The sequence below is a fragment of the Garra rufa genome, chromosome 1 (assembly GCF_049309525.1).
Source record: "Garra rufa chromosome 1, GarRuf1.0, whole genome shotgun sequence".
Lineage (NCBI taxonomy): Eukaryota > Metazoa > Chordata > Actinopteri > Cypriniformes > Cyprinidae > Garra > Garra rufa.
The window spans coordinates 45,011,711-45,025,160 of NC_133361.1; the positions used below are offsets into that span (position 1 = coordinate 45,011,711).

The window sequence follows — 13,450 nt, forward strand, 5'->3', positions numbered from 1 at the left end:
AACGACCATTGATTTCAAAATACTAACAGTCAGTCACCTGGAAAAGACCACAAGGACAAACGGGTCTTTCTTGCTTTAATTTTCATTAAAATAGAAATATAGTCCTATTAATGTGCTTAATTTTATCTAAGTGTTACATCACGTCTAATATCCTCATTTATCCCACATTTAAGATTTAAACGGTTAAAAAGTTTTATAACGACAGGAAGTTTAACTAACTAATCTATTTTTTTTTACTTTTTTGTTTTAGAAATTAAATGTATGTCATTATTAAGAGCAATTAATGTATGCTGTCATGTAGAACAGGTGATCTGCACCTTTATTTTGAAAGATGAGCCGAGCAGCTTCTACTGGCTTGTTGATGTGACGCTCACACTTGCACACACCGCTTTCCCAACTTACCATCTACAAAAGAAACAACGGAACGAATTTAATTCGAAGCCCAAGGTATGTAGTAGGTATTTATACGTACATTTTAACGTGTGAAATGCACCACTTATTTTGGACGTAAACGCAGGAAACTCAAACAAACACGGCACAGCATGAGTAGCATTCAGGCTAACCGCTTTGTCCCTACACTATTTTTGTAAATCAGGCTTTGCGAATGTACTACAAATTAATTTTTTTTGGAGTAAAAATATAATATAATCTATTAAAAATCAAAATTCAAAGCGGTCGTTCAAATTCGTGGCTAAGCTGCCTCAAAGAAAGTAAAGAATTTAAAGGCTTTTGTGTATTTTTTATGATATAGTGTTTAAAATAACAGAAATTCGAATTCAAGATTAATTAATATAACGGCTTATCAACTAACAAAAAATAAAGATTTAATATTGAATATTTGATATGTTTTTTTTAATGAATATTCAAATTTAAACAATTAATATTCATTTAATTATTATTACTTTTAATATTGTGGTAAAAGAAATCATTGAACTCCAAATTGTAATCCGTGACTGATTCCAAATTACGTGACACAAATTGTATTTAGTAAGGTAATCCTTTACATTACACATTTTAGGCAATATAATCGGATTACTTTTAGATTACTTTTGTACTTCGTGTATCACATTGATTTAAATAGAATAAACTTGTACCATACTAACAAAAATACAAAGGGTAAAAAAATACATACATTACATTGAGTGCATTAAACCTTACGTAATGTACAAAATTACATTTTATTTGTTTACCTGCATGTCTTGTGACTATAACCAACATCGGAGAACCAATAAACATGCAAATGTGATATTTTATTAAAATATTTATTTTAAAATTTCAGGGGTACTTCAAGTAAACGTATCAGGTGAAAGAGGATCAGATGACGAAAAAAAAGTTTGTGTGAATTTGTCCATTTTAATCTGTATGAAAGAAAAAAGCCTTCCAAAGACATGGAAATACATGGTTAAATAACCTGTGACCATTCAAATAAAAATGAATGTGTTCATCAGTAGCTAATACAGTATTAAAACACTTCTTAAACCTGAAATGATTTCATAAATCAGTGGTCAAATGCTGTTGATTAATGATCTTTGTATGAATGTCCACAAAACTTGAAGACTTTCTGAATGTATGTAAGCAGTAGTCAATTTTAGAAAGGAACACTTAAGAGAGGAGAATCGGTAAGTTATGAAAAATGTATTGCTGTTGTGTAAATAATATATAATCAATAAACAAAGTAATTGTAGTCTGATTGTGAGTATTTTAAAAATGTAATTTAATCTAATTACAAATACTGGAATCTGATTCCATTATCCATATTACATGTAATCAGTTACTAGCCAAGACTCACTGGGAAATTTGTAAGTTGTGGAAAGTGAGTTTCAGGCATGCATATGATTGTTTGATGTTTCTGATAATTCTTTTCTTGTCTGTTTTGCAGCTATTTTCTCATCTTGGCGTCTTTCGGGATCACCTCGGCGTGTGTAATTATGTGCACAACCTCATAGTCTCTTCATATCTCAGGAGGCTGAGTGTGTTTGTGGTCTCTGTGAGACTAACAGAGGACTTGAGAGCCAGGGTTTTTATCAGCCTCACATTGAGGAGTGTTTCTGTGAGTGTGTATGCATGTGTGTCATGATGGGCGACGTCATTGACCTGGACAGACAGATCGAGCAACTCAGACGCTGTGAGCTTATCAAGGAAAATGAAGTCAAGGCGCTGTGTGCCAAAGCGAGGTAATGCTGAGGTCGTCAGGACATTAGATATCATTGTTTAGTTTTTTTTCCCGCTATGTATAATCCATGTGCATCTAAATGACTAGATTAGTGCTGATTGTTCTTGAGTTAAGATAGTATAGTCAAGCCAAAATTTATTCAGACACCTTCAACGTATCTCACAGTTTATTCACTATAGTTTAGAAAATGTTAATAGAACATAACAAGAACTCCGAGTTAAACTGTGTCAGAACAAATTCATCTTGATAATGTCAGATAACTTTGATAGAAAGGTATGTAATAGATTACAATCAACCAAAACTGTTAGTATGACAATATTTACACGACTATCAATACTTTGTTGACCAATTACCAAGCAATGCTTAATTTTGTTCAGTCTATGGTGTAAAAAGGTCACATTAGCAATTAAAGAAAAAACATGATCAGGTCAAAGTGTCTGAAGAAGTTTTGGGTATAATATGTCACAGTTTACTTTATTTTTGCTACCTTCACTTACATAAATGCGCTGTAGTGCCCTGCACCCACTAGTAACAAAAAAAAATCGAAATATATCTGGTGTCTAAATAATTTTTGGTTTGACTGTCTATCTTTATAAAGTTGCTTGTTTTGATTCAATGTTACAAAAGCTAGCTTAATTATGCTGAAAGTGTCATTGTTTTGCTTTATAGGGAGATTCTGGTGGAAGAGAGTAATGTTCAGAGGGTAGATTCTCCTGTCACGGTGAGCATTTCTGTATTCCTCACCTTTATAACCTTCTGTAGGATTAAACCTTTATGAAACCAGCTCACTGTTTTTTAATTATTTATTGCAGGTCTGTGGAGATATACATGGGCAGTTTTACGATTTAAAGGAGTTGTTTAGGGTAAGCAATAGAGGGATTGCACTTGCGTCATAGTTTGGTCAGTTACCCGAATGTAAACAACAGCATGGATTGCACTGTTAATGTACTACTGAATATGTTGTTCTGCTAATTTCTTCTGTCTAAACCACAGAAAAAAACATGTGGAAGCTGCTAAATCATATAGAGAAGGATTTAGTAAGCGGCAAAGGGCAACATATTTTGACAAGCTAAAGTTAACAGATGTTAAAGATGTGTATGAGCAGTATTAATTATGACATTAGCCCTATATTTTACCTACCTGACCGGAAATGATAAGAGCAAACACGTATGTTGTCAAGATTCTTGCTCTGGAAATACTGGTTTAGTTTTTTGTTCCTCAGGCAGGTTTTGCGCCCTTCCCTCTGATTTGTTATAACTTTTGGCAATCTATAGTACTCCAAATATATTTCCTGGTCTGACCGATTAGCACAGCTCAAAACATGACAATAATTAATAATTTTAAGTAGCAATAATTAGCAAAATATGCACGTTTCATTTGGTTCAGTGGCATTGTTTACATTCAGTGCCGCCAATATGGCCGATTGATGATGTGTCGTGAAAACACTCTAATAAAAATGCAATACGGCATTTGTTAAATCCACAGTACTTTTACTTTCAAACTTTATTGGACTGGCAGATCAAGTTTAAAAAACAAAATGCATTGTGTTATGTCATTTGACTCTAATCATTGTCTTCTGGGTCTTCAGGTCGGGGGTGAAGTTCCAGAGACAAACTACCTCTTCATGGGAGACTTTGTGGACCGAGGGTTCTACAGTGTGGAGACTTTTCTGTTGCTGCTAGCATTGAAGGTGCAGTATCTGTTCTCAAATTAATCTTGTTTGCTTTGTCATGTCTGTGTTAAAGCCGTTCTACACTGCAGTCTGCCCTTATTCATAGTCCTTCGTATTTATGTCTTTAGGTGCGATACCCTGACCGAATAACGCTGATCAGAGGGAATCACGAGTCAAGGCAGATCACGCAAGTGTATGGCTTTTATGACGAGTGTCTTAGAAAATATGGGTCCGTTACAGTCTGGAGGTACTGCACAGAGATCTTCGACTACCTGTCTCTCTCTGCTATTGTTGATGGCAAGGTAGGTCCTCCTATAATTCTGTATCATTCCACTTTACTTTAATAATGTAAGCTATTTCTTATTTATGATCCTACTGAAATCATTCTGCTTAAAGTGATAGTTCACCCAAAAATGGTGATTAATTACTCATCCTCAAGTTGTTCCAAACGGTAAGACCTTCGTTCATCTTTAGAACACAAATTAAGATTTTTTTTTTGATGAAATCCGAGTGCTTTCTGACCCTGCATAGACAACAATGCAACTGACACGTTTAAGGCCCAGAAAGGTAGTAAAGACATTGTTAAAATAGTCCATGTGACATCAGTGGTTCAACCGTAATTTTATGAAGCTGAGAATACTTTTTGTGCGCATAGAAAACTAAAGTAATAACTTTATTCAACAATTTCTTCTCTTCCGTGTCAGTCTTCGACGTGCCTTCATGAGAGTACCATGATACCTGCGTGTGCACTTACCTGCTTGCAAACAGCAAAAAGAGAAGTTTTTGAATAAAGTCATTATTTTTTAATTTAATTTTTGAAAAGTATTCTCTAATGACAGAACCTTTCCCCTAATATGAATAGCTTAATAACAGCTGCTTAATACTTTTCAGAAAACTATAATACATTTAAAAAGAAAGTTTGGTGGAACAACATGTATTCGAAATACAACTCTGAATGTAAAACTTTCTTATTGTCACTTCTGCATTCTTGCTGAATAAAATTATAATACATATACACTCTTTTCTCCTCAGATATTTTGTGTGCATGGTGGCCTTTCTCCATCTATTCAAACTTTGGATCAGATTAGGACTATTGACCGAAAACAGGAAGTTCCTCATGATGGACCCATGTGTGACCTACTGTGGTCTGACCCAGAAGGTGAGAGACATTAATGTAATATACAACAAGGCCTTCAATATGTTGTTAATAGCTAAGACCGTTTGCTCTCTTTTGTGGTCTCTAGACACCACAGGATGGGGTGTGAGTCCCAGAGGAGCTGGATATCTGTTTGGTAGTGATGTTGTGGCACAGTTTAATGCTGCCAATGATATCAGCATGATCTGCAGAGCTCATCAGCTGGTGATGGAGGGTTACAAGTGGCATTTCAATGAGACTGTGTTAACAGTGTGGTCTGCTCCAAACTACTGTTATAGGTGTGTTTCTTTTCTGTCTTGTGTTTGTAACTGACTATTTAGATGTAAACAGGCTGGCTTGCATTACTTAACTCTTTTGTAATGTTTTCTTAGGTGTGGTAATGTGGCAGCCATTTTGGAGCTTGATGAGCATCTCCAGAAGGAGTTTATTATATTTGAAGCTGCACCTCAGGAAACCAGAGGCATCCCCTCTAAGAAACCTGTTGCTGACTACTTCCTTTGACTTTCCAGTCCAGGATAAAATTGGAAGCGTCGGAAACAACTCCTATAAACTATTTTTTTTGTTCTTGTGCTGGCCAACTTTTATCTGCACAACATTCAGTACTTCTGTGAATGGACCAGTTACAGCATTTACTGCCTGTTTCTCATTAGCCTTCACATTCCTTCCTCATTGCAAATGTTTTTCTTACATCTTGTAAAATGTATTTGAACCTGTTTTGACTGTCCCTAATTATGTGGTAGTTTTGTACTTTCAAATTGGTGATATTTTTTTCCAACAGAAAGAATAAAATGAGTGGGTTTATATATTTGTATATATAAATCTACAAAACTGAGCATATCCATGAACACGCAGTTAATGTTAATATGCTTGTATTTATATAGCGGGTGTGCCATATTTGTAATGTAGCACTGATAAAAATGAGTATACAAGATTTTAAATCATAGACTATAAATATGTAAGTGATAAAACACAATAGCAAGGTAAAACTCGCTATACAGAAATTACTGTATATGAGAGACCCTGGACCACAAAACCAGTCATATGGGTAATTTTTATTTTTTTTAATTGAGATTTATACATCATTTGAAAGCTAAATAAATAAATTTCCATTGATGTATGGTTTGCTAGGATAGGACAATATTTTAGGGGTGCCAATAATTGTGGCCAACATGCACCAGAGAAAAACATTTGTTTCATAATGAGATATCCCTCCCATTTTCCATCGTTTTACTTCAATGAAAGGTTAGAATTTATGAATTTTTCAAATGAAAGATCTAAAGGATAAATAATGCAGATTTATTTTCACAGTCCCCTTTGCTTATATTTACTAAGGGTGCCAATTTCAGTGGAGGGCACTATATATTAATTCCAGCCACAAAAAGAATTCCCCTAACCATTGTACAACCTTATGGAAATTTTTGTCCATTTTAGTTATTTTTTATTTATTTATAATTTTGCCTTACTTTTTGGCTCAGGTGTGTATTTTAATTGGAATTTTAATAATGTTCAAAAAGAAATAATTTTCCCTTGTATCACTCTTTAGCTTTAATGTTGACATGATCAAATCTGTTGCAAACACCAATGCGAGTACTTGTTCGACTCAAGTGCCTCACTGTAATCTCCTTTTTTTTTAAACTAAGAAAACGAGAGGGTATTAACTTATATTGAACCTGGAGATTTCCTTAAACAAGTTTAAAAGAAACAGGCTTTCAGAGAATTCATAGTGTCCATGATGTTCAGATCGAGGAGACTACACATACTGACACTTTTTCATATTTCTTGCTCTAGTTGTTATTAAGTGTGTCAAAATAAAAGACATCAAATCACTTTGGTATCAAAGCATCAAGTACTTTTCCCTCAAATTATTTTATATAAATAAATAGCACAACAGACTAAGAGGTAAAAAAAAAAACACAGAACAGGTGTATAAGATGTTTTTTTCTTTTGGTTATTACAGTAAGATTCATACATAAGTAATAGTGTTCAGTTCAATGTAACAGCAAAGCTTAAATAATCTGCATGCCTCTATTTTGAGTAGCCATGCTTTACTGCATATTAAGAAAGTATACAGATAATTGAGGTTAACCTTTGGTTTACTGGAATGCAGTTGTTGGCAGTGTTGTGGCAAACGGTTCACACTTCATATTAATCTAAACACCAGAACTGATTTTCCTAAGTTTTCACAGAAAAAGATTTCCTTCATTTATGTTTAGCAGAAAGGCACTTCATAGTACTTATTGTTACCAGTGGGCTTTTCTTTCCTTAGCAACTGTCTCTAGGAAATGCAAGTGATTGGCATAGAGGGCCAGGGAGGAGTCGACATCAATCCAGCTCACTTGACCAGCGTCATCACCTGCTTGCAATGGAAGCTCACTCACACTATTGCCTAAATGGAAAGAATTGATTCAAGAATTAAATGAAACAATGTACTTTACTCAGTCAATAACATATCATCCCAAATATCACTATGTGTTTCATCAGCACAATGTTTTTACCTGACTCATCATGGAAATTGACTGCAACTGTCTCCATCCAAGCATTATCTGTGTTTCTTGGATCATCTACATAACCTTTATAGACCTATAGGAAAAAAGATACTGAGTTATATAGTGCTACAACACAAGATGCACTCACAATTACTGTTGTTTGGTCAAATACTTTGAGTGAAATCCAGTAATTGCAACAGGAATCTGCATGATCTGCTTGTTTGTCAGGACTGGAAAGTTTTCACTTTGTGTTAAATTTGGACAGAAAAACATAAAGCTTTTTGGTTTCAAATCGAAGTGTAAACAGTGATTAATGTATCACTAAAAATTAGCTGAAATGTTGATAATTTGACCATTTAAAAATGTAATTTAAGAGTGCTGTGTTCATAATTTTGTGGAAACTGCAATACAGTACCTTTTAAAGTTTTGTGGTAAGCAAAAAAACTGTTACTTTTATGTAACAAATGACAAATGTAAAGACTTTTACAACGTTACAAAGTATTTCTATTTCAAATAATTTGACTAAGTTGATAAGTTTCTATTTATAAAAGAATACTGAAACAACAAGTATCAATTTCCACAATATGAAGTAGCACAGTATGAAGTGTCTTAAGCAGCAAGTCAGCATATTAAAATATTTTCTAAAAGATCTTTAAATCTGCATTATGAAATATATTAAAATAGAAAAGAGTTATTTAAATTCTAATAAGATCTCACAATATTACAGATTTCTCCTGTATTCTTTTTCCTGTATATAATGCATTGTGATACTCCCATGAATGTGTGATGAACACTGACAGGGTGCAGAAGAAATTGTTGAAAAAAGTTGCTATTTTTGTTTTCTTTGTGCACAAAAGCATTCTCATAGCTTCATAAAATGGTTGATGTCACATGGACTATTTTATCAATGTCCTTACTACCTTTCTGGGTCTTGAACGTGTCAGTTGCGTTGCTGTCTATGCAGGGTCAGAAAGCTCTTGAATTTTATAAAAAATATCTTAATTTGTGTTCTATAGAGTTAACAAAGCTCTTATGGGTTTAAAACGGAATGAGAGTGAGTAATTAATGACAGAATTTTCATTTTTGGGTGAACTATCCCTTTAAATATTGTAATTATTCCAAACTTTTGAAGTGTAAGCGTACGGTCTCACCTGAAGACCTTCTGAGTTAAAAAGCTCAGAGATTCGCTTTTGGATCTTCTCCCTCTCACTTGGAGGTGCTTGCAGTGAGTTCAATGCCTCTTCTGAGAACTCACGCTGCAGTGTTTGAGAAACACGCTCTCCAGGGTCCACCATTCCCTGAACACACAACAACAAACATCATAACCTGTTAGCAAATTAGCAGAATGAATTTTTAACAACTTCAATCCACAGATGCTCTTCACTCATAATAACTATTATGAAAATTTGAAACGAGCACTGAGATTCATACTCACCCCTGGGATGGCCCATTCGCCACAATCCAACCTCTTAATGGACACAAACTGCAGCACAGGCAGTTGAGAGTTAGTGTGGTGGACATGCTGTCCTGTAGAGTCTGTTTTCCATCTGTATGAGAGACCAAAGGAAATGAGTTTTCAAGAACGTGTACATCAGATGCCCATTTTCCACAAGTTGATATTCTTTAGGGTCTTCATGAAATGTAACAAACTTTAGTTAAAATTCCTTGATGATCATGTAAAACAACACTCTGTTTACCTAGTCAAAAACAGCTCTGTTCACAGCGACCTGTTTCGGTGCATGACTCTTTAAATGATAATGAGCTCTGCTCACCACGCCCCTCCCTTGTCCCTTCCATGGGACATGTCGACATAACACCATGTCCTAACTACTATGTCGGGCAACACGCGATAAAAGGTATCTTTGTCATGTTAATCTGAGTTTTTGTCCTAACTAGCTAAACACAGAATTTCTATTTTAGAAATGGTTTCTATACAAACTATGACAGTGATAATCTCAGGTGTTGATTATGTGCTTTATTCAATGTTAAAAGAGTCTATTGTGAGCTTGAATATCATATTGCATGATATTTCTAGCCATACTGACAGCTAAACACTAGATTTTACCTCCGATCTTTAAAGTAAATTAAAGCAAACATGCATTAAAGCAGTTAATTAAAGCAAACTGCCAACTCATTGTGAACCAACAAACATATTCCATAACAAAGATGGTATCAGTGACTCAGTATGTAGTTTTAATAATGTTAAAAAGGTTTAATATTTGAATTAGTCTATAAACTTGTCCATTTCGTGTGATATTTGAGTGATTCTGTTACGTCGCGCTGTTGTGTCGCATCTGGAGAGGACCATAGATATATATACGTAGATGCCTCATTAGTGACTGTTTCCATGGGCCGTTATATGTAAGCCATCCGCCATATTGCAGTGGTCAACTTGACGTCATTCACCCATAGATCTATGTAATTTACCATAGTAATCACTGAATATTCGAAATGCAACAGTCCTGCACAGCCATTGGTCTGCAAACCTATAGTATGGTGAATGACGTCAAGTTGATCTTTCCAATATGGTGGACGCATTCACATGCCTCTACGTATATATATATATATATATATGGTGTGGACAGCCAAATTGCTTGTCGCGGTGTAATACACATGAATTGACCCTTCAAAAACCCGCCCTCCTTAGTTACTGTTGCCATGTCAGACAAACAATGCCGCTCTCACACTACACTTCATTACTTTTGGTATGAAACAAGGTCTTAGCTTTAAAATGTTGTCAATTTTAAAAGAAATTCAAATAAATACCACTTTGTGTCTCTATAATGTAATATACAGTCGTGGCCAAAAGTTTTGAGAATTACATAAATATTGGAAATTGGAAAAGTTGCTGCTTAAGTTTTTATAATAGCAATTTGCATATACTCCAGAATGTTATGAAGAGTGATCAGATGAATTGCATAGTCCTTCTTTGCCATGAAAATTAACTTAATCCCGAAAAAAACTTTCCACTGCATTGTTAAGAAGGCTTCAGGGTGTCCAAGAAAGTCCAGCAAGCTCCAAGACCGTCTCCTAAAGAGGATTCAGCTGCGGGATCGGAGTGCCACCAGTGCAGAGCTTGCTCAGGAATGGCAGCAGGCAGGTGTGAGCGCATCTGCACGCACAGTGAGGCCAAGACTTTTGGAAGATGGCCTGGTGTCAAGAAGGGCAGCAAAGAAGCCACTTCTCTCCAAAAAAAAACATCAGGGACAGATTGATCTTCTGCAAAAAGTATGGCGAATGGACTGCTGAGGACTGGGGCAAAGTCATATTCTCCGATGAAGCCTCTTTCCGATTGTTTGGGGCATCTGGAAAAAGGCTTGTCCGGAGAAGAAAAGGTGAGCGCTACCATCAGTCCTGTGTCATGCCAACAGTAAAGCATCCTGAGACCATTCATGTGTGGGGTTGCTTCTCATCCAAGGGAGTGGGCTCACTCACAATTTTGCCCAAAAATACAGCCATGAATAAAGAATGGTACCAAAACACCCTCCAACAGCAACTTCTTCCAACAATCCAACAACAGTTTGGTGAAGAACAATGCATTTTCCAGCACGATGGAGCACCGTGCCATAAGGCAAAAGTGATAACTAAGTGGCTCGGGGACCAAAACGTTGAAATTTTGGGTCCATGGCCTGGAAACTCCCCAGATCTTAATCCCATTGAGAACTTGTGGTCAATCCTCAAGAGGCGGGTGGACAAACAAAAACCCACTAATTCTGACAAACTCCAAGAAGTGATTATGAAAGAATGGGTTGCTATCAGTCAGGATTTGGCCCAGAAGTTGATTGAGAGCATGCCCAGTCGAATTGCAGAGGTCCTGAAAAAGAAGGGCCAACACTGCAAATACTGACTCTTTGCATAAATGTCATGTAATTGTTGATAAAAGTCTTTGAAACGTATGAAGTGCTTGTAATTATATTTCAGTACATCACAGAAACAACTGAAACAAAGATCTAAAAGCAGTTGAGCAGCAACTTTGTGAAAACTAATATTTGTGTCATTCTCAAAACTTTTGGCCACGACTGTACAGATCACTGTATAGCCTTAATAGATTAATCAACCGATCAACCAATTGTCTTTTCTTATTTATTTAAAGCACAAAATAAACATGAATGAACATCAGAACTTGATGTGGAGGTGGAGGTGGTCTTATTCAAATAGCTAGTTATCTATGTAGAAACCAGCTGCAAATTGAAATGGCTGGATGACACAGTTTCTGGCTCTGTGTTTTCTTTTCAGCATTTCTGGGCTGGCAGACACGCCAGAAACCTAACTAAATTCAATAAAATGAAAATATTTTATCCCAGGTTCATTTTAAGTATGTGAAGCCTGCCACATTACCCACAAAATACCTTGCATGCATGGAACTGTTAAACCAGTCCAGTGGGAGACAAATTACAGGTGAAAGGTTGGTTTCTATTTACTATGTCACACATTTTAGTACCTGGTAACTATTGGGTCAGCGGCATGGTTTGGACCCCACCTTCCCAGTAATCCTCGGCCTTCTAGCCCAGTTCTTCCATGCGGATTTCTAAAGATGATTTACAGTAAGTAAAATCATTAACAAGTAGAAAAAGCAAGCATTGTAATTATTACAATTATTGAGATATTTTGGATGACCTGGTATTTTAATGTTTGACTTACAGTGGTTTGCCATTCTGGATACGATACGGGCCCTCATGGCTTTTCCTGTCCACAGAGCCATCCAAAGAATTGAACAGCGGGGAAAATCCACTAAAGAAAGCACAAATAGACTTTTATACATATATTTCAAAACATCATGCAAATCATTATCACAGTAATTCTTGTGTGGTACACCCAGTGAATTTATTTTTTACATTATTTGTGACCTGGACCATAAAACCAGTCTTAAGTAGCACATGTATATTTGTAGCAATAGCCAAAAATACATTGTATGGATCAAAATCATTAGGATATTAATTAAAAATCATACTCCATTAAGATATTTTGTAAATTTCCAACTGTAAATATATTAAAATGTAATTTTTGATTAGTAATATGCATTTCTAAGAACTTCATTTGGACAACTTTAAAGGCAATTTTCTCAAAGTTTAGATTTTTTTGCACCCTCAGATTCCAGATTTCCAAATAGTTATATCTCAGGCAAATATTATTATATCCTAACAAACTAAACACCAATGGAAAGCTTATTTATCAAGTATCTCAATTTCAAGTACTCACCCAATCTCTGGGTCAGCCCAAACAGGCTTTTTTAGCACAGTGGGGGCGGTATAGTTAACAGGGCTATACTGGGGCCAGTCTGTGTCCCAGTCTACTTTGTCATCCGGGACAGGGAAGCGGCGTGTATCCGAAACGGGATATACTGGACACCGAGCCTTAACGTGTGCGGCAGGAGGCATGGAGACAGATGTGGATGAACAGAGACTAGGAATGCGGCTGATGTCGTTCTTCCTGCTGAAAATTGATTGAAAGAAACTATTAATTTAACCCTTAAGTTGCAACAACGCAAGACACCGATAAAAAAAAAAATAATTTTAAAATAAATAATTTCTATAACGGAGCGTTTCTTTCATTTTAAGACTCACAAGTCAATCAAGAGAGTACTATAAGAGAAGCTGTCGATTATACAGCTGTCAACCTTGTGTCACTACAGATTCAGAATTGAAATTAATTTTAATTATTACATAAATTTACATACCAGACCCCACTCGTGCCAGCAGCGTACGGGAGCCCAATAATACTAAGCGCTACGTGCACCGATGCAACCCAGTAACGGGAAACTGCTTTCATTCCAAAACGAGATGAAACACAGAGCTGCAGTAACCAGGAAGTGAGAGACCTGCCCAGCCTTTGCGGTGACGCAATTCATGCGACTCTACGCTGCTCTGCTGTAAATCTGTCTTGTAGTAGATGTGTACATTTCTTAAAAGGGAAATCGTACAATGTAGTCGACCCAATATTATGGACACAATTAATGCCTTTTG

At 35.9% G+C, this 13,450-nt stretch overlaps 2 protein-coding genes across 2 annotated transcripts; one reads left to right on the forward strand and one right to left on the reverse strand.

Annotated features, from left to right (window-relative positions):
* Positions 1-340: 340 nt before the first annotated feature.
* Positions 341-5,846, forward strand: ppp4ca (protein phosphatase 4, catalytic subunit a). Its single transcript, XM_073841345.1, has 9 exons — positions 341-447; positions 1,880-2,174; positions 2,843-2,894; positions 2,986-3,036; positions 3,762-3,863; positions 3,974-4,147; positions 4,878-5,004; positions 5,090-5,279; positions 5,373-5,846. Exons 2-9 carry the CDS (start codon positions 2,065-2,067, stop codon positions 5,500-5,502), a joined length of 936 nt encoding a protein of 311 aa, XP_073697446.1. The 5' UTR covers positions 341-447; positions 1,880-2,064; the 3' UTR covers positions 5,503-5,846.
* Positions 5,847-6,928: 1,082 nt separating this feature from the next.
* nudt9 (nudix (nucleoside diphosphate linked moiety X)-type motif 9) lies at positions 6,929-13,305 on the reverse strand. Its single transcript, XM_073841334.1, has 8 exons — positions 13,165-13,305; positions 12,687-12,920; positions 12,129-12,218; positions 11,929-12,015; positions 8,923-9,034; positions 8,639-8,785; positions 7,497-7,581; positions 6,929-7,387 (listed from the first exon to the last, which is right to left on the reverse strand). Exons 1-8 carry the CDS (start codon positions 13,254-13,256, stop codon positions 7,242-7,244), a joined length of 993 nt encoding a protein of 330 aa, XP_073697435.1. The 5' UTR covers positions 13,257-13,305; the 3' UTR covers positions 6,929-7,241.
* Positions 13,306-13,450: the final 145 nt, after the last annotated feature.